At 39.8% G+C, this 27,508-nt stretch overlaps 1 protein-coding gene across 1 annotated transcript in view; it reads right to left on the bottom strand.

Moving 5' to 3' along the window:
* Window positions 1-27,508, bottom strand: part of syt9b (synaptotagmin IXb) — a 44,091-nt gene that overhangs the window by 10,236 nt on the left and 6,347 nt on the right. The window contains exons 2-4 of the mRNA XM_076733702.1: window positions 15,802-15,977; window positions 12,562-12,779; window positions 11,838-12,378 (exon numbers count right to left, since the gene is read on the bottom strand). Of these exons, the coding sequence (XP_076589817.1) occupies window positions 11,838-12,378; window positions 12,562-12,779; window positions 15,802-15,977 (935 nt within the window). The remainder of the gene's footprint in view (window positions 1-11,837; window positions 12,379-12,561; window positions 12,780-15,801; window positions 15,978-27,508) is intronic.

The raw sequence follows: 27,508 nt of genomic DNA on the forward strand, positions 1-27,508 counted from the left end.
AATAACGTGTGATGGCGTGAGAATGAGTCGTGTGTTTATGAGACGAGCTCTTGCAAGGTTTCTTTGAGAGGAAACTGATTTCTACTTTTATGCTTTCTCCCACACATGAGGCTGCCAGAGTTTCCTGTTACAAAACAGGAATTTGTACACAATTTTGGATACGTAATCACTTGGGATTTAAAAAGAACATGCACATGTGGTTCCAGCTGTTTCTTCTTTTCATCTGCAAAGGGCAAATCATTACAATCAATTACAGCTCTTATTCTAATAGAATAAAAACTCTCTCTTGCTAAACTGAATTCAGCTGTTTATGTCCCCACTGATACAGTTGCATGGCAGGTTAACACAACTATTTGATGTGTCTTAATGCATGCTGTCCAATCAGTGATTAATGCACAGGATGTTAGTGATTTTGCACTTAGTCTTTGTCACAAATAACCAATTAGCTAGAAAGCCCAGTTAAAGGTCAGACGTCGTGGTTATACTGGAAAATCATTGGATCGTTTAAACGTCTATATGTGCTCCTTCTGATGCTGATGAAGATTAACCAGTCTGTACTGGCAGCACTCAGGCACGCACATACATACACATTAGGATGTTACTGCTCTGGGTGTTGTGCTCAAAATCACTGAAAATCAAATTGAACAAAATGAGCTGATTCATCACGGATGTCAGTATCTACATGCCTGCAAGCACATAAAAACACATATACTCGCATGATATGCACACACACACACACACACACACACACACACACACACACACACACACACACACACAAGCGGTTGTCCAGGATCCATGACATTCTGACTGAGCGATGACTTAATTCATCACACAAGTTGCTGAGACAGAATCCAGCACTGACACTGCATCATCATTGTTACGTTGAGCCTTGGGCGTTAATAATGCACAGCTTATGATGTCTCCAAGGTGAAACACACATATGAATTTTGCAGGAATTCACACACTGATATACACAAACAGGCAGGCACTTGCACAAACAAGCAGCAAATTCTTTAGCTCTCCACAGAAAATGTGATATCCTTCTCCCACACACACACACACACACACACACACACTCAATCAGCACATTTCAGTTTTCAGACTACAGAGTGCCACTCACTACTCTTATGAGCACTCAAATCAAGCCTGCGGTCAGGATTATGGTCACTTGTGCTCAGCCAATGAAATTAGACCGGTGCTCTAAAGCACCCCAATAAAGCAGAGAGTGTGTGTGGACAGTCCATCTTCTCCAATTATAATACTAGCACCTTCCCTCCCTCAGGAGCAGCCAGGCGTTATCTACAAACCTCTTTCTTGCTTTGTTTTAATAATAACAGGCTTCAACCTAACTTGATCTCTCCTCTCTTTCTCAATCTTTCTTCCTCCTCCTATTTTTGTATTTCACTGTGTGTGAGTGTGTGTGCGCACAGCTTCTTGAAAGTGCTCTGTTTAACACGTGTGACTATAAAATTAAGTGATAATTTAAACAAAGACCATGGCAGACACTTTATGACAGCGAGATTTCCCAGAAATCCTGATGAATCTACTCATGCATCCCATCTCCTCTCCTGAGTTTAGTTATTTCCCGTTTTATACTGAAAGAGTTTCTTTTCATGTGTTGTGATTTGTTTTACTTCCTGACATTGTCTCTTTCCCACCCTTATGATTGTGGATTGGTTTCAGCTGTCCCTGGTCAGTCTCTCAGTTGTCAGGTCAGTGTTTGCTCCCTTTCCCTGCATTTGTTTCCTGTCTGTACATGCCACTCCATTGTTATTTTGGTAATCTGTATTTCTTCTTTGTTTTGGGGGATTTTGTCCCTGCCTGTCTTTGCAGTTCTTCCCTGCCTGTTTTATTTGTCTGGATTCAGCTTTGGTTATTAAACCTTACTTTTTGTTCTTCAACCTTCCTGCCTCAGTGTTCAGCATTTGGGTCCTTTTGGAACTACCAAACCAAACATCCCGATCCTGCCCTGGAGCCAGCTTCTGGGGATCCCTCCAGAGGGAAGCGTGGCCTCCGCTGAAGGAGTACCTCTGAGCTGCCCAGCTCCTTGTACCTCTAAGCTGTCCAGTGCGATAGAGGTCCCTCTGCCCAGCGTCCAGGATGACGTCTCTCTGATTTCTGAGTCTGAGTTGGCTGACATCTCAGTTCGTAAGCCTGATGTCTTTTCAACACTGGGTCAGCAGACATCACTTCTGTTCCTGCTTTCTAGTCGGTGATCTGGCCAACACCTGCGCCTATGCTGCAGTAGTGTCCAGTTTCTGAGCTGCAGCAGCCTCTTGCTCCTGTGGTGCACCAATCCACTTGAGAAAACCAACCTGGCTTCAAACATTGTCAAATGTGTTTAAGAGGCTGATAAAGATCTCAATTTCTACAGGAACAGACTTCTTTATCTGCAGGATTATACTGAGTTAATCATGTTATTTAGCAATTTGGTATTGCACAAAGTTAGGGAGGCTTATTTAAAAAAGACTGGTCAAAACTGAAGCTGCAGGCGAAAAGACACTGTGACTGTCATCTCTAGTATGGGTCAAGCTCTGAAAACATTGGTTCCTGTAGTTCCCATAATGCATTTGGCAGATGTTAGTATCTACAAACCAGTTTGAAGTGCAGCCTTTATTTATAACATTTACTGTATTAAAGCCCAAGATGACATAAGACAGAAGTTTTCATTTCCCTCTTATTTTCAGAACTGATGGAGGTGGAGTTAGCCATAGGGGTTGGTTTAATTAATAAAAAAGAAAATAATTTGTTTAGCACAACAACAACAAATGCACCCACAGCCTCATGCACATATATATAAGATATACAGTGGGTTTGTGGTCTAAATAAAACTGCAAAGAGTTTAAATAACAAAAAAACTGAAATGAGCTGACTCAGTTGAACAGTATGAGGACAAAAAGCAGGCATGAGATTTTGCTCAGCTCACTTAAATGCTGAGAGATCCTGTTACACAATGGCCAATCAACAGTACACTATATCTGCCTGGTTGAACATGGTGGAAGTAAATAAATCACTGCTGAGGCGGTATAGATGAACATACCCTGGCAGAATCAGGTTAGGCTACAGGATCCTTCAAAGCTCTCAGTAAGGAAGAGTGAGGCAGTTATACACAAACTGTGTTGTTAGCTGATTTGTAATGTAGTATAAGGACATCAGACTGAATATATTGCAGCTTTCAAACAAAATGTTTAAATACTCCAAATTTAAAAGTCAAGTGGTTTCTCATCAATTTCACTGTGCATTTATTTTTTTATATACTGTATATAGACATTTGAACCAAAATAGCTTAGAAAAGTGATGTAGAGCGTATCATAAGTTGCTCGCTGATCCTACACATAGCACAGCATTAAATTATTGCCAGATTGTTTCCAGATGTTGGCTTAATTACTTTAAACAAACCAATCCACTGCTAAAAAGTGGCGATCAGCTTCTACACTTTGACGGATGTCATAATAATTATTGAATGTGTTTAGCATCTTAAGGTTTGTTTTAGCATCTTAAGGTAAGTTTGGGAAGTATGCGTCAGATGATCCCTACCACCCTCCTTCAAGCTACAGCCAGAAGGCAGTTAGCTTAGGCTATCCAGGTTCTCTTTGAAATGAGTTACTTAGTGAGAGTTAGAGGTTTTGGGAAGCACATTTTAGAAAAATGCTATACACTTAATACAGCATGTTTGGGATCTCCCACTGACTCAGTTTACCATGAGCATCCAGAGAGTCATATTTCTCACTCAGTGAATAAGGGCAAATGGGAGGACAAGTGCCTGTGATATTGTACCATTTTTCATTGTTGGGAAATAGGAGCCTTGCTTACCGAATTAACCACACACACACACACACACACACACACACACACACATATATATACACACACACATGCTGACCCCATTTATCAAGGCCCTGGGCACAGGCCAACCAGACTGCAGTCAACAGTATTAACTGGCCCTGCAGGAGTTGCAGGTTACAATGTCTCTGAGCTCTTCATTGTCTGCAGAAAAATCTTGCTTATGAGATCCAAGGCAGGAACATGCATCTAAATAATAATAGATATCCAAAAGCATAGTGAAATTCAACTGGGCATCCTTTGCAAAATATGTGACTCTAGTCTCAGGGTGACATGATTACTCACAGTGTGAGTTGGTAAAGTACAGAATGGAGACTTCAGACTTGCAGTCCACACCCTTTCTTTTCCAAGAGTGTAGGAGAACCTATGGTAGCTGTTAAACTTAAAAAAAATGCAAAAAGCACTTTGTGGAGCTTGTGTTTGGTGTGTCCTTTCCGGGCTACTGTTGAAACATGGCAGGCTTTGTTAAAGAAGACCCTCCCTTTGTATAAAAAACTAATTCTAAGCCAGGGGTGGTGAACCTCTGGCCTCCAGGCTGTATACACGAGACTGTTTGATCCAACCACCAAGGCAATTCATAAACAAAACAAAACAAAAAAAGTTTCAGTGATGAAGAAAATAACAGAATAGTAGACTAAACACATTCGTCCGAGTAGTACCTGAACACAACACGCACATACATTTCATATTACATCAGTGCATCATAGCGACTATCAAAATCTAAGTGGCTTTGGAGATGTCATGCTTTCCAAGAGAAATTGACACGTGCTCATTTTTGTTTGTTGGAGTAAAAGGCGAGCCAATTAGTTTGTGGGGATAAGCTGAAAAAGGTCAATCTTGAGTGTCATTACAAGTACAAACATGTTCAACTGGAAATGCTGTGAAGACAAATGTGCTTGGATGATATGATGTTTGCAGTCACGTGACATTAAATTCAGACAGAGGGCCGGAAGCGAAAACTGCAATGAATGAGGTGAATGAAAGTTCTTACGTGGTTAATTTATATGAAATTACGAGAGAAAGGTATACACTGAAAATCAGAACAATGTTGGATGTGTCCCTTACGTTATGAAGAGGAGCGATTTTTCAACTGAACTGAAAGTTTTGCTGCTACTGAGGCAGCAGTTGGGTCCACGACTGAGGATGACCGTCGTTTCAATGCCTTTTTCAGTTGTGAAAATGAAATGCAATTAGTTGTACACAATTACATTTGGGAGATAGAGACACAGTTTGCTTTGCAAGATAACTGGCTCTTACCAGCAATCTAGATTTCTTGCGTTTAGTATTTGGACCAAGTCATACACACAGGACACTGCCAAGCATTTTTCTGTTTGCCTTCAGCACATTAATTCTGTCTCAGTGGAGTCTCTGTCAAGTTGTAAGGTGTTTTTTATGATCCCCTCCAATCCATCAAAGAGCAGCGCCCAAACTTCAGCGGACTGCAACTTCACTCTTAACCCTCTGAACCCCACAACTCACTGGCAGGTTTGAAAGGGGTGTTTTCTTTAAAAGATTACCAATTAGCCCAGTTATCAAAGCCACATTTTACAATAAAAATATATATATTCAATTTTGCCAAACATACACCTTTTGCACTGTCCAGATGCTGTAAAAAAAACATTAAATTCTGCATTCCTCAAGCAGCTGGATAGCCTGGAACGACTATGCTTGGATACTGATCATCTCAATATGTATAGCATGTGGACCCCTGATTTTTTTCCCCCAATACTGTAAACTCTTGTGTTCCTCCACATGGAAGAAGAGTCTTGCATCTGCAAACCTGAGCTTGGAGTTTATTAACATACACAAAAAGGATGTGTCAATTTTAAAACTAAACACTAAAAATGTGTTTAAGTAAGAGTATGTGTCAACAAGTTCTGCCATTATAGGGTTGTGTCCTATGACTGATAATGTACACTCCACTGGGGGAACACAATTAATTTTTCTATAAGTATGCAGCTCAAAAAATATGTGTACATTACAGTCCAGTGCATATGGCCAGGGATGGCTAGAGGCTCGGCTTGTGCCTGAAGCCATGATTAATGCACACAGACTGGAGACTGGACCAGCACAGGGTCCCTCCCTGTAATCCCAAGGGAGGTAACCTAGTTCTGCTAGGGATGCTGAGAGGGAGAGAGAGAAGAAACTTCACATTTAGACATGTATTTAGACTCCCCATTCAGATGCACATTGCTGGGACTTGAACACAAACAGAAACACATAATGTGTAGTAGTGTGAACTTGTTGTGTTGTGAATAGCATTTTCTTTTGAAGGATGCAGGTTAACATTTCACATGTTCCTTAAGGCTGCAGTAGGTAAGATCGAGAAGAGAGCAGACTTAGCCTGAAAATTTGAACGGACAAAAGTTCCACGTTACTCCCCCTCCCTCTCTGCTGCACTCATGCCCTGCCTCCAAGCCCCTCCTCCCTGCAGTGTCTGCACGGCTGCCATGACAACCAGTAACGTTAGCCTCAGCATCAGAAACAAGCTAAATCTGCCCAGCCGCTACATCACAGTTGCTAACAATACTGTACGCGCTGCGGAGTGTTACTGTAACAATCACCATATTAGCTTTCTGGTTATTTGTTGTCTTAGCTGTATATGCTGTTGTTGGCAGCGGCAGTAAGCGCGGTTTCTCCTTTGCAGGTGGCTGTTGCTCCACCATCGCTTTCACTAACCTCCTGACGCCGCTCACAGAGCTGTTTGACTAAGCGGCAGCCGCCAGCATGAGCGGAGGGAGGGGGCGGTTCACAGCGTGTGTGAGTAGTGATTGACAGGTGTCAGACACTCCCTCAGGCGCTCCTCTGACTCTGATTGGATGTTTTGAGTCAGGCGTGGTGGATTCTTTCAAAACGCAGTAGGAGTGGTAGGTGGGACCAATGGAGCCATTTTTTTTGTTTACATGTTACATGTTTCATGTACTGCTGTCTCGGCATAGGGACATTTTTAGCAAATATGACAAAAAAATTACTTTTATACATGTTACCTACTGTAGCTTTAATTGTTGTAATATGCAAGTATGTTCATTTGAAATTGTATACATTAGTATATTAGGAATGTATGCATTCACTCAAGTCTCTGCACTTTCACTGTTGTTGGTTCTAAATAAGTTGTGTAAAAAAAAAACTGCACTGAATAGGTGATGAATTGCAGGTGTGTGTTCAGTGATTGAACAGGTGGGCGTGGATAGATGGTGAAGGTTGTGGGCTGAGCAGGTGAGCAGATGAAACAGAGAGTGGCAGCAGGAAAGAGTTGACTGATGTGACACTATTGGAGCTAGCAGGTTCAAACTGTGACAAAGGGGATGAACAGATCAGTGACAGACTGGTTGTGGGTATCAGAGATAAGGAGTTGTCTCAGAAGTATCAGCTCACCACACACTTGAAGCTAGCACAAGTTCATCCAGCAAGTGCGCCAGTCCAAGAAAGTTAGGAAACAAATTAGGCTCTAGTTCAACCCAGCAGAGCTACAGGTAACATTAATGTTGGGAAAGGGGGAAGAGAAAAACACGGCAAAGAAAGCACAAGAAACAAGAAGAGCCCCTAAAATTTTCTAGAACTGTGGTAGGTGTGGCACCCAACACTGTGATACAAAGAAATGCGTAGTGTGTCGTACCAAAGTACTGGACAACGTCACAGAGATACAGGCACAGATGTGGCTGTCCTAAGTGAAAAGCCATTTCTGACACTGCCTAAAGCCTATAGAATGAGGCCTGCAGACACATGATTTGTTGGTCCAGGCTCTCAGTCAGACATGGTGCTGCCACATCCCAGCTACACCACAGAGCATGCAAAAGATCAGAGAACACACAGCTACAGACCCCCAACTGCAGGTAGTGAGACGGTTCATCCAGTAAGGACAGCTTATGAAAGGAAGAGGAGAGCTGACAGAGTCACTGTTCTCATGAAAGTGGACAATGAGAAACAGTGACAACACCAGGTATTGTGAGCCAGTTCCACAATCTTATGTGGTGGACACGGGTCAAGGGTATAAGGTACAGATCCCCTCAGCTGGACTTGTGAGGACAGTCTTCCTTGTCAGGAAAAAGGACAGACACAAAAAAAATGTGAGAGGGATAAGCTAACTTGAAATAAAAAACTGTTAAAAGGAAAAAACTGTTCAGAGAAAAAAGACATTATAGCCAGATTTAAGTGTTAAAGTCGTGTTATGATACTGTTTCAAAATATGTCTTTGAGGGGGAGATGTGATGAAGGAATTTCCTATGGTAATGGTACCTTGAAGGCATCAGCGCACATGTTGCCAGACTTCTAGGTACGAGACGTTAGTGTGTGGAAAAATACCAGGAAGCGTGAGCGGTTTTCTGAGTGTCTTTCTTTGTATTTAGTAGAGTACAAATCAGAGTTAACGCTCCAGAGTGGAGAAGAACCAAATAATGATCGTTCCCCCCACTTAGGGAACCTTTATGGATGGCTAATTTGGGGGTTAGAGAGAAATCAATTTACAATAAACTGGATAAATGTTACAAACTACAGTTTAGAAATTATGGTTTCAATGTGTTCACAAATAGATTGCAAAGTCCTAATCTGTTATAAATAACCAAAAAAAAAAAAAAAAAAGATGTATCTTACATTAAACATAAGTGAATTAGTGATGACTGTATATTCTCTCGTTTTCAAAGATTAAGTATCCAGAAGTTGCTCAAGGTAAACAAATATCCCCAGCTGGAAAAGTCCAGTAGTTTGCATTGCTGATAGCTGTCTGTGTTGAGTAAACTGATGATTAATAAGGGATTATTTTTAGAAATTGGACTCCTCAGGCATGGACGCAGGAGACAGGACAGCTATAGTCCACAAGTTGGATGCCTCAGAGGAGGTTCTAACCCATTTACTGTAAACTGACCTTATTTAGCTGGGAACTCTGTTGGATGGAGTTAAAATAATATTTGTGAACCAACAAGATCTGTGTGTGTGTGTGTGTGTGTGTGTGTGTGTGTGTGTGTGTGTGTGTGTGTGTGCGTGCGTGTGTGCGTGTGCATGTGTGCATGAGTACCTGTGTGTGTTAGGAGGTGGGAGTGTTATCCCACCAGCTCTTAGCAGGGCTGTAGTTAACGATGCAGTAACAGGTCAGAGCTGGCGTTGTGCTGGCCCTGCTAACAATTATTTTCTGGCTTTGAACTTAATTACTTGATGAGGAGCAGCTGTGCCATCAGTGTTTCAAAGTCTCTCTCAAAAATCAGGCTAGTAGTGGAGTAGTGGCCATACTCCAGACACCAGGGGCAGGTTCCTGGAGCATTCTTTCTGATATTCCTAGTTTCTAGTCTTTTGATACAATTTTCATGGGTTTCTTAGCATAAAAAAAAGCGTAGATATATATTAGAAACAGAATGTGATGATTTGCAAAACACTGAAACCCCAAATTTAATTGAAAATAGCACAAAGACAACATACTTAAGGTTGAAAATTTGCAATGTCATTGTTTTTGAAAATGAATTTGATGCCAACACGCCTCAGTCCATCTTAAATGAGCTTAGGGCCAGAGAAGGCAGTGGCGTTTCTGGATCTGGTTTATGTACACTTTCCTCTTTGCATGGAAGAGTTTCAGTTTGCATTTGTGGATGCAGCAATGAACTGTGTGAATGAGCCCATACAGTGATGTCCACCACAGAATTGTGTCTGTTTTCAATGCAGTGATGTCTGAGGGCCTGAAGATCACAACCATCCAATATTAGTTTTTGGCCTTGTTCTTTGTGTACAGAGATTTCTTCAGTTTCTCTGGACCTTTTAATGACATTATGTACTGTAGGCAATCTCAAAATCATTTAGCAATTTTATGCTGACAAACATTACTCTGAAACAGTTGCATTATTTGTCAGTGCAGTCCATCTGAGAGTGGTGAACCCCTCCTCATCTTTACTTCAGAAAGACTCAACCTCTCTGGGATGCTCTTTTTTTATACCACATCATGTCACTAACCTGCTGCCAGTTAACCTAATTGACTGTGAATGCTCCACCAGGTGTTTTATTATTGCATTTCACACCTTTTCCTGTCTTTTGTTGCCACTGAATGCGCTGTTGACATCAACTTCTAAATGAGGATATCATTTTCAAAAACAATGAATTTTCTCAGTTTCAGTGTTGTCTTCAGTGTTTTACAAATCATCACATTCTGTATGTGTGTGTGTGTATATATATATATGTGTGTGTGTGTGTGTGTGTGTGTGTGTGTGTAACCTATCTAACCCTAACCCCCCTATAAATGTGTGTGTGTGTGTGTGTGTGTGTGTATGTGTGTGTGTGTGTGTGTGTGCTTGTATTGATTCATATGTAAATGTATTGAAAACATCTTTAAGTTTAGGGTTATAATGATTGAGTGGTGATATTAGATAGAAAATAGAAAAATGTCCCAGCCATGACTGCTCAAATTGCCATGAGCAACATGTAACTCAGCCAAATAAGTGCAAATGACATGCAAGTCCAGTCAGCCAGATGGTGGCACTGTAAGGCCCAAAGATTCAATTTTGGAAAAGACATGTCCCTCACTCTTTAAGTGTAGCTCAATGTGCTATACAAAGAGTCTCTTGGGCCATAAAAGTTCATCTTGACGCACTTTCTGCCATTTGGAATTTTTGAAAAACAGTAATATGAATGTAATTTGTTGGGCTTACACCAAAATGAATATACTTTGGCCATCAACCAGAGACACAGACACTATACAGTAACTGTCTAATGTCTAACTGCAAAATCATTTAAACCACAGTTCAGGCCTACAGACACTCTATAGATACCTATAGATTAAAAAGCACATGCAATAAGCATATATTAGATTGTGTGCACCAACTACACGTTTTAGTTGTCATAATATCAGGGAATAGTATTGCTCGCCTATACCTGGTCTGAGGACAGAATTCTTTTCACAAGGACAAATATAGCTGTTTTCATTCCTCCATCCAAGCAGTACAACAAAGAAAAAGCACAAGAAACATTGATCAAATTAGCAGTCAAGAGTGCTCATGATGGTCCTCAGAAAGAGCATTGTAAGAGCTCTTCGGAAATGACAGGTACAAAATAAACACCACAAAAGTGCTGAGGAGACACATGCCTTAACATGAACCCCTGTCATGACTTTACGTGACTACTGAAAGACTCATACAAGTCTTGACCTGTTTTTGTAGTATTAAATTTATGTGAGGCAGTGCCATTGTCTCCCCGCTGTTTCTTGCATAACTGCATAACTCCACAGATTACAAATCTGATTATGGAGCTGTTAATGGTTGTCATTCGCTATGTTTTCTGCTGAACCTACTCAACCTACTCATGCTTCTGAGCATTGCATACTGCCCACTGACACCAGAAAAAAAGTGTTTCCATCCCAAACTGAGCCACACCAGGCTGCCATCATCACTCAACAAGACAGGGGAACCATGAGGAATTCCCTGGCAGGATGATCTAACTTCCTTACTGAGTAACTCAGTGTACCAATGCTGTAGATTTATCCAAGTGAATAATGTAGAATAGACAGTGTCGCTGTATCTCTGTCAAACCAACCCCAGTCTTATATCAGTGTAGATCTGGGTCACTACCCCCACGTGTTTCCTACTGCTTTCATTAAACATTAACTGCGTCTAAGTATATTTTTATGTCTCTGCCACTTGAAACCACAGATGAGTTCCACTTGGAGAGGAAATGAGTTACGTCCATTAATATATCTTTCTCCCTCTGCTTTAGTAGCAGGATTTTACAGGGTTTTTTTGCTCCTCTTGATTGTTTGAGCATATTCTAGCCACACTAAAGAAAAGACATGGGATTTAGGCTGGTATAGATACTGCTGGTCTGACAGAACTTCAAATGCATCCAACTACAAACATGCTACAGCATTGTGGTCAGCTGCTTGTAATTAACAACCTGTCATGGCACTGACAGTAACAAATGCAAACCTATACTAAGAAGTATATCATCAGTGTTGTGAATGAGAAGAAAAAATCAGATAGTGCTATAATTATAAATAAAATTGAGAAAAATTGGTATCTCACCGAGGTGACATATTGTATGTCCCGGCACAGCTTTGTCTCCCGAGGAAAGTCGGCAAGATCCAGGAAGTTGTCCACCACCACTTGACCGATTAAATCGTGGCGAGAGAACCTGTCAAAGTCGTAGACGCTGAAGTGCAGCTTACGGCTCGACAACTCTGCGTATGCTACAGGAAAGAGAAACACCTCATCGAACACTGGGTTGAGTGTCTTGCGGTGCACCTTGGTTTGGTGCTTGGTTTTGCGGTCAGGCAGCAGATAGATCTTGACGTAAGGATCTGAGGTCCCTGAGAAGTCCTTGGCAGGAAGGTCCTGGGCCTTGTGGATCTTCACAATCAGCTGCTCAAGGTCAAAGTCAAACTTCAGGACGAAGCTGAGACGGCCACAAGCGTCAGTGCGACGGCCGTCTTCTGCTTCCACAGAGCGCTGCTTGTAGAGTTCTGGTTTGATTCGGCCCAAACCAGACAGAGACTCCTGGCGCTGGAACTGAGCAGGATTGAAGTCCGGATTGGACAAATTCATCTGACGACGGATGGAGTTGTGCCTATAACGCAAAATTGGGCATGTCAAGATCATTCAAATCACCTTAAATAAGCCTTATGTTTTATATGCTGTCGAATTATCTCTGAGCCCAGAGGTCTAAACGTTTGTGTGACTGTGTGTGTCTGTCTTTAACCTTCCAACACCAAAAGTTGGATAGTCGTTTCAGGGATTGATGTGTACTTACCGTACAGATGAGGTAGGCTCAGTAATCTGTCTCTGGACTCTGTCCCTGGCCAGAGTGTGGACCTGGTTTTTTTCCACCTTGGTCTGGGTCTCCAGCGGGATGTCAGGTGATGTGTGGCTTATCTTTAGGGCTGATTCTGGGACAGCCACAGCCAAAGGGGGCCCTGAAGGCTCCTTCATACAGCCATCCTCGCTGTACTCCCTTTCCTCCCCATCCACCTGCACAGCAGACGTCAGTGTTTACAGTGTCAGTGAATTCTATTGTAGAAATGCTAATTTGGGAAGGAGAAATTAGGTTGGGGGCCTTGAGGAGTTACAGTGATAATAAGTAGATGTAGCTTTCTCTGGCAGCCATATTCAAAGTACTGAGGCTGTGATTAAACATGCAACGAGCAGATGCATTGTCATATCTGTGTTGTGCTTGACTACTACCGATCATCTGGCCACAGATATATTGATAGAAAGTGTATTAAGACAATTAGCTTAGCCTAGCATAAAAACTGGGAGCAGAAAGAAAGCAGACTTCCTGTAAAACCACTATTTTTTACATTTCTGCTTGTGTTCAAATTGAAGAAACATGGTTTAATGTGCTAGTTAGCGAAGTTTACAGGTGTATTTCTTAACACTGTGCCAAACTAAGATCCACATTTACCATACAGACATTTATCAAAATTCTCATCTATGCGGAAAGTGAGTGAAAACTATTCCCTCAGTCCTGGGTGATTTGGCAACCCTTGTGGCTACCGGTGGTAACGGCAAGTGAGTTCTAATATTATACAGTAGGGAACAGGTTTTGGTTTGAAATCACACATGTATCAACCACTGGGGGCAGTAAACTCGCCTTGACCGGCTAGTCTGTCAGAAATGCAAAAGAGGAGCAACCTGTGTGTCTCATGGTGTCCTAAATCCATAATACATACTAATTCTTAGCAGGTTGTGAGTATAGAATATGCTTTCTTTGGAAATGTGACAAAATAAATCATGCTCAAAAGAGCAAGTATATATAATGCAAAAGGCTTGGTTTTGGGAAGTAATTATTCATTGAATATATTGTAATGGATTAGAATTTAACAGCATGAAAAAGGCTTGATTTGTGAGTGTGTCTGTTTAGAAAACACATTGCAAATACATAAATGTGCTGCAAGGGCACAAAACAATAACAGAATGATTTGAGGAGGGAGTGGATTCCATGTATCATCTGTTTCTGTTTTGGATTTCTGACTTCTACCCTACTCTGTTCATGCACTGAAAGCAACCACTGTACACACCTCGCAGGACCGTGCCGAGTGAAAAGTAGAAGTCTATCACTTTAATGATTTGTGAGGAGATGCAGTGTTTATGACCGATATTAGCCTTTATTATTCTACCAACAGTGTTGAGACAGTCTGTAGCTTTCATGACGATCATATAGACATTATTATACCAAAAATATCCCAAGGTCTAGGCTGCAGAATGGCAAGCATTGTAATGATAACGAGATGAGCGATAAAGAGATGAAAGAGAAAGAGTTCTTGTATGTTGGCCTCCCACCACCACTCCTAATGAAGATTGGGAAGCACTGGGGTGTTGCTGGTGATGCTGAGAGACTCTGGCTGTAACAAATAGACCTGACAGACTATGTTCTGGAAAGACGTTCAGGGATGGTCACTCTATTCTCTCACCATGCAGAAATGATGTTACATGTATTAAATTACTAATGAAGCTGCTTTGACTATTGTGGCCACAAGATGCTGCTGTATGAACCAAGCAGGTCAAATCAAAGAGCTTTGTTGTTTCCTCATGCACTGTTCATAGTGCATTACAGGACAACTGTCGAAGCTCCCACGCTTAATAACGTATTGGTGAGGATAGAATTTTCACTGGTGGCTTGCACACAATAGAAACACTTTTTATGTGCACTTAGTCACTTCTGCATTCTTTTTGATTAACAATCATTTTCCAACTTTTTTTTTTAATAACAATGAACTGCTGATATACGGACTTCAATAACTTCATGAGTTGCAAACTGTGGTAGTAACAAGCGAGTCCAGGGCATGTTCAGCACTTTTTAGTGTCCTCTGGAAACACTTCCATTGTCGTTTAGTGTATTTGTTTGCAGGTCTGAAATCAATGCGATGAAAGGAAGGCTGTCAAAATGTTCACATAGAGATGCAGTAAGGGAATTCAAATTATTCCTCTTAAAGGTTTTTAGTGGGGCATCCTCATGGCCTCTGTGTCTGCGATGCAGACCATATAACCGTAACAACCCAGATTACCTTCTAGCTGGAGTTCTTGACTGACACACTAGCGATGATGTTGTCTAGCTTGGTGCACTAAGCTTTGACTGCAACTAGAGAGGACTGACAGACAGAAAGATCCTCTAGAACATAATAAAAACTGTGGAATCGGAGAAAAATAAAAATAAATAAATAAAAATAAAAAATTCATTTTAGCCTTTGAACTCAACATAAATGCCAAATGTTTAACAATTCTCACTTTCCACAAACATTAAATAAAATACTGTCTTGTATTGTTTGTCATATTCTGCTTTTGAGCTTAATGCTTTTGAGCTTAATGCAATATATAAGAAGAATATAAGACTGTATGAGTAGAGCTGGCCAAGACTAACATCATGATAATGGATAGGTGTGTCCTAAGAGTCTACCATCCAACAGCTGGACGTAAACAGGAAGATGAGTCAAGCTGGAGCTCACAGTAATGGAGTGAGTCCATTCTGTATGGGTACAACAAATATTAGATCTAATTTCTAACTTTATTTATTTAAGATGGCTAAATGTAAAAGTTATTGAGCAGCGTGTGCTCCTGACTGGTTTCTCAGGTCAACTCATGAATCCCACTGTTTTGGTTTTAGGTTGTTGTCTTTTGTACCCTCTTCATATGAACATACTTATATTAGTTGGAGGCAGAGGTAGATAATGTTGAATTTGTGTGCAAGAGTTAATTTTTGTGGTTCATTTTGTGTACCCTCATCTAAAATAATATTAGAATGACTGACAAGTACAAAGTAATTAATTTGCTCAGTTCAAATATTTAATAATGATTCATATGCCTTTGTGGTGCTCGGTGCACCTCACATGGTCTGCATCTCTATTTTGTAAACCATCTAATAATGGCCAAATGGAAAAAAAATGTTTAAAAAAATCTGTTTACATTAAGAAAATGTAAATGCGGCATGTAACAACCTAAATGTTGCTCACTGTACCAACACTTTCACTTTTCAAAGGGAGCCTCTCCTCCTTACCTCTATGAGGACGGGCTGCTGGTCCCCTCCCAGGAAGTGCGCCCCCTTGAGGACATCTGGGAGGAAACGGCCACTCAGTGGCACCCAGCACAACTTCCATGAGACAAAGAGGGAGACACTGAAGAGAGCCAGACCACAGGTGGTCACCAGCAGGGACAACAGGCTCACGGATACATCTAGAGATGGAAGAGAGAGAGAGAGAGCGACTCAGTGAACAGTGATCACAGCTTGGCCAGAGAAAAACGCTGGCACAGACAAACCTGGCTGCCCAGCAAGGACAGACTGTGTTTTGTTCAGAATACTAAAGGAGAAAGAAAACTATTACATGTCCTCACTGTAGGCAAAAGTTGAAGACAAAAATTCATGACATGATGGATTATCCAAACATAACAATGAGGAGGGGCTAAAATGCAACATAGTCACAGTGAAATTTAAAACAGCCCTGACAGCAAGACCTTATGGGCGGGCATCAGGGTGCCACGCCTGCCCATCCAGGAGTGTGGCACTCCCAAAAAAAAATCAGAATTATGGATATGTGTGTGTGTGTGTGTGTGTGTGTGTGTGTGTGTGTGTGTGTGTGTGTGTGTGTGTGTGGAGATCCATCGTCCCCTCCCCTTGTTTTCCCTTTGGTCTCCTGTCTGTCTCCCCCTGTTGTCTTGCTTGTTTGATGTGTAGTGCAGTCCATGGTGCGGATGCAGCTGTCCCAATGTTGCTGTTTTAGTGCCTTTATTTTGCACTAATAACTGACTTTGGCCTTAGACTGTTTGTGTAGGAATTAGAAGATTTAACAGGGGGGTGAGACTACATCACTTTAGCATACTTTGCCTTCTTAGAAATAACAGACCGTAGGTCACAATTAATTCATAGTGACGGAAGCAAATTTTAAGCGTCATCATCGTGAACTACTGAATATGTTGCATGCTCAATGCCCCGTTGTTACATTAAAATGTTCTTAATTGCCAGGGTCCGTCGATACAAAACAAATACCTGGCCAGTTACCTTCCTCTGGCGCCCGGACTGTTCACAACCAAACAATAATCACTGATTTGGAGGTTTACCGTTTAGTAGATTCATTTTGTGATTGTCTGTTGTTTGTTCTTTTTTCAGTAAAGTCATGTCATTTTTCTTTTCATCACAAGCTTTTAAAGGCAATTCAAAGGCAGAGAGAAGAGAGAGAAAAAAAAAACCCACTGGCTTGCTTTGCTTTGTGCCTGACATGTATGAACAAACCCTTACATTCATAGTTTGAGGAACATCCAGGTACATGGTGACATGCATATGATCAAATCCAAGCAATTAAAACCTGACACAATTTTGTTTCACCGTCTGCTTCCCATCGCTCTTCCTGCCTACAGTTGATGCTCTAACTCTAAAACTTATTTTAGACACACAAGATGGATTGCTCCCATGTATCTGACTATACCGTACATGGTTGAATGGTTTCTCATTACTGAATATTTGAACATAAATGTGGTAACAAAGGAAGGAAAGGGACTCCAGAGACAAAGTGTATAAAGCAAATGTCTCTCTGACTCCACAGGGGCGAAGGCAGTGAAAACAGAGAGAGAACAGCTTCAACCAGATCTGCTCTGTACAAACAAATGAAGCAAACAGTGCAAGTTCACATTAATGAAAATTAACAAAAAATTGAAAGAATTTACAAATACAATAAATACATTTTAGATTGTTTTGTCACTAGTGAAAGATCTTTCCATTCTGCCTGTAAAACCATCTAGTCAGTGCTACAAAATGCTATGCCATTTGGAAACTGTTCCTTCTTATTTGTCAAGTCTCTTAAAGTCATTTGAAAAACACTAAATGAAAGTCATGGTTGTCATGTTTGTAACCCTAGCCATCAACAGGCACAGCACCAGACCTATTTGAATCCCTACAAGTCAGAAATACAGCAGTGATTCAGAGGTCTGCTATCAGGTTGAAGGGGACGGATCATCTCAAATAAACCCAGAAGCTAACAGACCAGCCAACCGACACAGTATATATACTAGCTCCCACTGACTTTTACAAACAAGCCAAGAGGAGAAAATATCAAACTAGACTGACAGGTAGCTTGTTAATTGGATAGTTCATGAGTGCATCATCAGGACCCACGTGTGGAAATCAAATTCCAGACAGAAGTTTATGCAGCACTTTATTGCTTCTAATTTATGTTTGTTGGTGTCACAAAGAGCTCATGCAGAAATAATTCATTAGAAGCATTATTAGTACTACTACTACTGCAAATTGACCACATTATGAATAATGACTAACAGACAGAACCAAAATTCTTGTGCAGTGATGATTTGGGGCTTATTACTGTGAGATCGCTGTCACACACTTTTAATGGGCTGACAAGGTACACAGAGTAGGATACAAGCACGGCAGCTTTTACAGCTTTTGACATCAGGATAAATCCCCACACTGATGTGGATATGCGTTACCATGATTACCAATTAATTTGCATAAATCCATACATGGCTTACACAGGTCAATTATAAAATCACTTCCTGAACAGATTTCATGGTCATCAGATGGATTTATCAATGGTTTAGCTTTTGAAATCAAGCTGAAATTCACACCTCAAATGAAACACACACCGAGTCTGCTTGACAGGGGGCCATCTTTTCAAGTGGTCTGAGTTCAGTTGTTTGGTCCACACCAGGGTTGACAGCCTTCACAGCAGCCCATATGAACTACAGTGATCAGAAAATGTTTTAACTAAAGCAAATAGATTAGGAGTGAAAGCACACTGATTGTCTTAAGCCATCAGACTGAGTGCCCTTGTTTAGCACAATGCCCTGCAGACTCCATGATCAGTTATGTCATGTCATGTCACATTATCAAAAAAATGCTCTATGTTTTGACAGCTGTTAGATATCATATTTAAAGTGCATGTAGCTCTGACATTGAACAGTGTTTCAGTGAGAAACTATAGAAAGAGGCAAACTATGAATACTGATGTTAACGTCTCTTAAACTGTGTCTGCTCGCTGAAACCCTCTGAGTTTAACAGCCATATTTATATCTATACTGCGTTGCACTGCAGAAGGATTTCCTTAAAACTATTGTAAGATTCAGATATCTTCAATGTAACACTCAGAACACACACACACACACACACACACACACACACACACACACACACAAACATGATTGTTGTGTTGCTGACCTCCTTATAACTGAATGTATGGCACATAAACTGGTAAATGTTACTGTAGCTGATATTCCACATATAGATTCAATGTACTTGTGGCAATTTATACCCATAATGACATAGTGAAAACATATTTTCAGAATATTTTGCAACTTCATTCAAAAAAAAAAATAAATCTCAAAATCATTTAAGTAACTAGACGCTTCATTTGCCAAAAATGTGAATTCAAACCATTTCTAATCTTTTTTTAATGTAAATCTAATTCATGTTAGTCATTTATATACAATATAGTACATAGAGTAATACAACAAATTGTTGGTTTGTAAGTTGGAAGTTGGTTTAACTGTTTCAAAGTATCAAAGATCAAGCTTGAAATGCATCAGTCAAGTTGTTTTCATTTTCATAAGAGTTGCTGGAACTTTCGTACTTCATGATCAGCTTCTTCTCCACACACCTTGCAAGGAGCTACTACTGCTCCTGACTGTTTCACCAGCTTCTGAATGTGATAAAAATGCTATTTTAGAGTATGAATCGGGTTCATATATGTGATTGTAAATAAAGACGCAAGTTTATTGCAACTGTTTGTTTATCTAAAGTTGCATTAATGCTTTTTTTTTTTTAATTTTTGACCGCTTGGGGGCAGCAGAACGAGCTAAAAGCACAGCAAAGAAAAATGATCACCTTCTGTAGTAGATATGGTGAACTCAAAATCAAACAATTCTTTATTTACACATCTGGAAGACACAGAAGAACATTAGCATAAATTTGGATTGTATTTTTCTGCAAATGAAAAACGTAGTTCTCTATATTCACTCCTCTTGAAGCTCTTTTTTGGTCTCTGCCAACTCCAGATAAAGATCTGGCTGCTAAATACTCCAATATATTCACCAGCTAGCTGCTAATTTGGTCTGTCTCCTGTTTGATGCTGGGCAGGGAGTGTACAGTGGGTTTGTAAGAGCTTTTTTAAGTCTGCTGTATCTGGAAAAAAGAAAAAAGAAAAAGAAAAAGTAAGAAGAGTAGTTTGCAGCCAAAACATGAGCTGAAAGATGCTAAAACTCCCCAAGCTCAGAGCTGAGGAGAAGTGCAGAGTCAGGAAAAATCCCTGTAGGCTCCTCATTACTTTTGTTTTATTTCTGGTAACAGGTCGATTTGTGTGGAAACATTCTAAATATATTTTGTTAAATATTTGTACAAGTAGGACAATAAAATTGGCTAAACCTAAAGAAGTCTGAATATGTGTTCTGCAGCACTATGTTCACTGTGTGCTCATCACAATTAGAGCACAGTCAGCGCTAAGATTTGCAAAATGAGGCAGGTAGAGCACAGCCAGCCCACTTATGTACACCAGCTGGGATGAACTGAAAGCAGTGGGGAGACGATACACAGTGTGTGTCCTGATTCAGTGCAGGGCTTGTCCCACTGTGCTCTGGCTTTGACCTGCCAAATAGTTCATGCGTTTGTTTCATGAAAAATAGAAATATTTCATACCCAAAATTAAACTTTTCAGAATCAAATGAAATTACGGCTCATAATATCTGTCATTTCTCCTCATAGAAATCTTGCTTCCATCCAAGACTAACCACTTTCTTTTCATACCACCTTTCTTCCTCAACTATTTGAGTCCATTTGAGAAATAAATATTGAAAAAACTGTTGCTCCCTCTTTGCTAAGCTCGGCTTTTAAAATGAGTAAAACAGTTCAGACAACCCCGTGGCTTCATTTTGTTACCTTTTTTAGAGCCTTTTCTAAAGCCACAGGGTGCCTCCGCTTTTCAAGTACCCTTGTGTGGAGCAATCAAGGCACCAAGGTCTAAACCCTGTACAGCTGGTGGCAGTTAATTGGGTTCAGGAGCTCCAATAATCAATAAGCTCCCACCTCACTAAAGGAAGTCGACAATTATAATTAAAAAAGGTTAGAGAGGTTTTGATTAATGTAATTGTCTGTGGTGGGGTTGCTTGAGTTTATGTGAAAATGCTTGACAGTACAAGTATAAAGTGTCTAATGTTTACTGGGTATTAGGGATATGTTAAATCAAAGCCTAAGTGACCAATAAGGCAGTAAAATCTGAGTTCTTATTTGACACTTCAGGAACATGTTGTCAAATTCAAAAGATGTTTTATCTTTACCAGCCACATTGAGCTACTTACCAGTGTGGGGAAAATGTATCATTTTTGTGATGCAACAGTAGCATTTGAGCTTATTATACTAATAAAACAGGAATTTAGCTTATTAGCCCTTCACTGCAAAAACAGGACAATGCTACTGGGACAATTAACTGTTGAGGTTGCTGAGTTTTTGCATGGGACCTGCACCTTTAGCCTTTGGCTTTTAACACGATATAACCCCATCATAAGTGCATATTTAAAAACCTTTCAAATGGTTCTTCCTTTAAAATGAATAAGCTCTAAATATTAAAGAGTCAGCTGGAGAAAGCGTAATGCTAGCAAGCTAAGTGAATGGTCAATTTTGTAATATTCATAGGTTTAGGATTTGACTACAGTATGTATGTATGTATGTATGTATATATATATATAATATGTATATAATTTTTGTGATGCAACAGTAACATTTGAGCTTATATATATATATATATATATATATATATATATATATATATATATATATATATATATATATATATATATATATATATGACAAAAGAAATATATTGGTCAGCAACAGCAAAAATGTGGCACCACCAGCAATCACATCAAAGTCAGATTTTCATTGTCCAACCGTATGAATGGGTTTCCTGATAGAAGCCTTGGCAGAGGTGTTCCCCTGCCTCTGAAGTGAACCAAGCTTAACACCCCAAAGTGAACAGAAACACAGATGGCTGCTTTTATTGATTTGGACTAAATCTCCCTTTGATGAGGCATTGTCTAAATCAACAACATGCTCAAGGTTGGTTGATTATCCAGCTATGCTGGAGAAAGGCTTATTCTATTGAACCTCAGAATGGATAGCTACTGAAGCAGAAAGAGAGGCAACCACACTATGAAACATAAACTTCCTTGCCGTTCCACATGTTTCATTTAGCATGTGTCTTATTGTGACATGCACTCACTCTCACACATGCAGACACACCGTCACATTCGTCTCCTGTCAGTGAGAGTTCCCGAGCAGGAATACGGATTTATTCATTAACTTTGAGTGTGTGTGTGTATATCCGTCTGTCTTGAGCATGTGTGCAGTCTTTTTTCTGTATTCAGTGTCTACAGGTCTAGAACTGTTTAACCCTCAGCACCCAGCTGAAAATTTGCCTTCCTTCTAATGCAGTAAAAATAAAATTCACATCATACATGTTCTGCTGGAATCATTGCAACTTACTATAGCTGCTGTCTGCTGACAATAATTAAAAATCATGTTAGATAAAGAAACTTCAAATCTTACTTACTACTTCAAATTTAGACTTTTCTTTCAATATCCAAAGCAATCCAGTGATGTCTGAATATATGTGGTTACAGTCCACAGTGAAACTGCAAGCAGATAATCTTGCAGGACTTTTAAAGGTGCAGATTCACCAATCTACAATCAACAATCTAAAAAAGCTGGGATGCTGTGGAAAACAAATAAAAATAGAATGCAATCATTTTGCAAATCAACTGTGTTTACTGACAACAGTTTCACGAAGAGTTTCTGAGCCCATGTACTAATATGCTTTATCCAATCATGTGTTCACAAAGTGGTGAACCTCACTCCATCCTTGTGAATGACTAAGCCTTTTGAAGATGCTCCTTTCATGCCTAATCATGATACTATCACCTGTTACCAATCAACCTGTTTACCTGTGGAATGTTCCAAACAGCATGGCTAAAAATAACAGCATATATGTTGAGGGACACGATGCCTCACTGTTGCATATTTGCACATTGTATGAAAATGAAACTATTACAAACATTTAAGACTTTAAATTCAGCATTTTAAAATCTTTTAAGACCTGCTTGTAATCAACATGAGGATTATGAATCTTCATCAATGACCAGAGGTCACCAAGTACACATACACACACACTTATCCCTTGGCCTTTTCACATTTTCAGTTGTGATGTGTTCCCACAGACAAGAAGTGAATACATGTCAACACACTGATTGCTGAATTATTTTGTCTCCTGTGTTTACATATTCCCGACTCCCCCTCCCTCTCTCTGTCACAACTTTGCCTCCATTATCATCAGGAGTGAAAAAGCTTTTCCCTGGAACACGTGCGTGGTTCTGCTGAATGCAGTTCAAGGAATGTTTGGTGAATCGGATTAAATGCAAAAGATGTGTAAAACACACACAAAGCCTCAAAACTATCCCAAAAAATTTCCAAAATTGTTCATCTTAGCAAGCCATTTAGTCGCCAAGAGCACACTGAATGCAGTCACTAAAATCAGCTCAAAATTAACAGTCACCAGTGGAGAAAGGCTGAAACACACATGAGAAAACCCTGCATGTATGTCCAGTCTTCATCAGTAAACTGGCAACAGATTTCTACACAGTCTGTGTTAAGTGCAGAATAACTGGTTACTGGTTCAGCCAATCAGTCACTCTCAGACACAGACATTAACAGTGATTGGAGGAGCCTAGAGGAGATTCAAAGGTATTGGCTGCACATACATTTTCCTGTCAACTTTCTCAATGGCTCATCAAGAGACACAAGACAACTTAAATTATAAATGGCAGCGACAAGCAGCAATCTGCACAAACAATGATGATCATTCTGCTGGGCTCCAAGCTGGTGGATGCCACACTACTGCTTAAACCTCAATTGAGCTAAGAGTATAAACAGTGAGTGAGATGGAACCTTAAAAGAAGCCATCAGGATAATTCCTGATGATGAGGCGATCCATGCTCACCTGAGGGAGGAGGTCTATAACATGGCAAAAGTCTTGAAAAATGTTTGATTTGGACAATTTCTGATCTAAATTGGAAAATGTGGCAATGCAAGCAATGCTGGAGGACTGAAAGCCTACAAGATGGCAGGGATGATTTCCAAAAACTGGGGGAGTGAAATAACCAGCAGAAAAGACCAGATGATTCCTGAGAAAAATGGATAAGGTGTTTGGATTGAAATCCATTTGAATTTCCATTGAAGAGAGGACTTAGCTAAAAGGCAATGTAACACACAATGACACATTGCCTTTCAGCTACCTAGCTGCATCCAAGGAAATGGCCAGAAAAACCCAGGACATATGTAGGTGAGATTAACACAGCTGTGTTCTTAAAGTTAAATGAACTCTTTAATAAAACAGATTTGTTTGATTGTCTTGTTTAAATGTTAATATGGAACTTGCTGCTTCAAGCACCTGCTACCATAGCAGCACAGATACATCACTTACTGGTTAGGGCAAAACAAAGCAAATTAATCATCTGCCAAGCAGAAATAGGCTAGCACCATGTCAGGTTTAATGAATGAAGTAAAACAATAGGCTAGCAAATGGTGTTAAATATCAACCCTATCACTGGAGAGAATGTTGATGTTGGGCTATACTGTTTCTTAACACCCAATGCCAACATTTTAGAAATCCTTTCTTGCCACAATATACAGTATGTGCATGTCAACTAAGGCATGGTTAAGATTAGGGAAAGATCATGGTTAAATAAAGATGGAGGAAAATAAACTATGGATAAGTTATTATTTCTGCTACAAATGCCAGATCTGTTAAATCTAAAACTATTGATAAGTTTAGGGAAAGCAATAAAAAAAATGGTTTAATTGCAACATTACTTTCAGCATTAACAGGATGTGAGACAAAAATGAACTTTGGTACACAGCATGAAAGGGTTAGCCAAGATCCCACACCCTTACTTCACACTTTGCTACATATAGACCACACTACCTGCATTGCTGCTGAACATTCACAAATTGTGCACTGCAGTTTTTTCCAATATAAATGCCTCGGGATACTGGGAGGTATAAACACAGAATACGACACAAAGCCTCCCTGTGCTTCCCCTTGTTTTTTATCATTAACTCTATACGTTATAATAATAATAATGAACACTAAAATTAGTGACTTCAGGCAGTTAGAGAAACACCAGTCTGGCCTATTTTATTTTATTCTTGTTATTTCAATGCAGCATCATCTCTGGTTGCAAGTATTAGAGGTGATGAGTGAATACAGAGGTCCCTGTGCCTCTGAAGAAGGTTCATTATGGGCCCATCACACCCTCTGTTTAGTTCCTGAGCAGGGCAGACACCGATCAGAGACACACAGCATACTCGCATTGATGCCACTTTATTCCTGTTTACTATCCAGCCCACCTACACAGATAATAACCTGCAATTAAACTACTGTACTGGAGTAAACATCACAGTTGAATAGCTGATTCATTGGGACAGCAACTCTCATTATCTTTCCATCCTGCACATAAGCTTTCTATTTCCAGCATCCATTTGTGACCATAAATGACAAGATATTATTGTGACAAAATCACTCAAAAAGATAAAGTAAACGATTGTGATGTGGAAAGTCCACTTCTAATGATTTTAAGCCACACTAACTGCATGGCTCTAGGGATGGCAAATATAGGTCATCGATTGGTCAAGCTACCACTGTGAGCCAAATTGAAATATCTCAGCTACAGAAAGGATTTCCATTAAATTCAGTAAAACATTCAAGTCCCCCTTTTAATAACTTTAGTGATTGCTTAATTGTACATCTAGCACTCACATTACATTGAATTTTGAATTTGTCTAGTGCTTTGATCAATAACCAATCTGACATTTCAATGATCTACAGCCATACTTAGCCTAATTGGCTAATGTTAACATACTAACTCACACACTAAAATGGTAAACATGGTAAACATTACGAGCTAAAAAAAAAAACAGCACTTACTTTGTCATTGTGAACACGTCATCATGCTGATGTTAGCATTAGCTTAAAGCACTGGAACAGCTAGTGTGGCTGTAGACTCTTAGTTCTGTTTTCTGTTCTGTTGAAGGATTCTGTGGTTTTCTGTATCACTTTCATCCCTTTGAGAGCCCACTGGATAATTTAACAGTAGTTTGAAATCACCACTTACATCATTTAAGAAACCAAAACAACACAAATACAATAAAAACCAACTACATGAACATCACATTTGTGTAAAGTACACCTGTTAATATTCACAAGATGATGCAACCACCAGGTTAATACAGTTATTAAGAGCAGATTAAGCACAGAAAGCCTTTGATTATGACCAATTTATTGTTTTCTGCAGAGTCTATTGCCTGCTACTGTCAGAGAGAGGGCCTTGTTCCACAGACATCTCATTACACTCTTCAAAGTACTATAGTCCTTCCTCAGGGGAGCCCAGCACTGAGTACAGTTCAATACATCGCAACAGCCAAGTCAGCAGTGGGTCAATAAGAGACAATAGCTGAGGCGAAAGGGCATGGGAGTGAGGGTCTAAGGGAAGCACTGTTGCAGCACAGAATGGGGAAAAAAGGGACGGATAGCTGTGCATGCATGAACCTGGAGGATTGTACTTATATGCACAGGACTCAAGAGAATGTTGTGGAGAGGTGAATTTCAAATTAAGAGGCAAGAAGGAAAGATGAGAGCTATTAACTTTATTGAGCTCATTCAAGAATATCACCAGAGGCTCAAAGATATCTAAACCAAATATCCAATGTTATGTTGCCTGGCAACAATACCTCTAAAATGCAATCAAGGGTGTAATGAAACATAACCTATTTCCCCAAACATTTAATCAATCCTCTGTCTTGGAGACCAAGAAATGAAGGTGCTTTCCACGTTTCAATTTTCCAATGGATCATTGTTCCTACAACTATTACTGTGTTAGTTTCCAGTGTAGTAACATAGAAGCATCAGCTTCTAGTCAGAGGCAGACATTGTTGTCACAATAAGCCCATGAATGCTGTCAGTTCAGACTTTGAGCATGAGAAGGTTAGACAGAAGGGTGAAAATACTAGATTCTTTCATAACAGTGATATAAAACTTTGTGATCAGGAGCTATAAGCACCAGCTGCAAAAGCATGCATCATTAAATCAAAATGAGTTACACCACAAAGACTAGTTCTTATTTAGATAGTAGCTGTTATATTTACACCCAGTAAATGTCTGGCGGAACTGTTAAATATTACTGTTACCTCACTAATAAAACTAACGTAAGCTTGTCAACATATGACCTGGTGGAGGTAATGCAATAGACACAAAATGTTGTTTAATAATAACATAAATATCTATATAATATTTGAAATTATATTTCACAACAAAACACAATATTCTTCGAATTATGACAACAAGGCCAATAAAAATTTGTTCAGTAACCAATAAAGTTGGTTAATTTGGCAGATTTCATTTTTCCGCAGCACTCAAAATTTTATACTAAAAAATACTACTAACTATGAAACACTTAATTCTCCAAGTATATAAATTAAAGACGTCATACCTACATTCAGAAGGGACTAGCATTTTAATATATCGCTTTGACTCTTAAATTATTATTTTTAAATTTGTGTTACACTTCATGATGCTACATTGGCTTCCTGTTTGTTAGTTGATTACTTTTGATTAGACAGAACAACAACAGACACCGCATACAACACAATGAGATACACA

This window comes from Chaetodon auriga, chromosome 6, assembly GCF_051107435.1.
Source record: "Chaetodon auriga isolate fChaAug3 chromosome 6, fChaAug3.hap1, whole genome shotgun sequence".
Lineage (NCBI taxonomy): Eukaryota > Metazoa > Chordata > Actinopteri > Chaetodontiformes > Chaetodontidae > Chaetodon > Chaetodon auriga.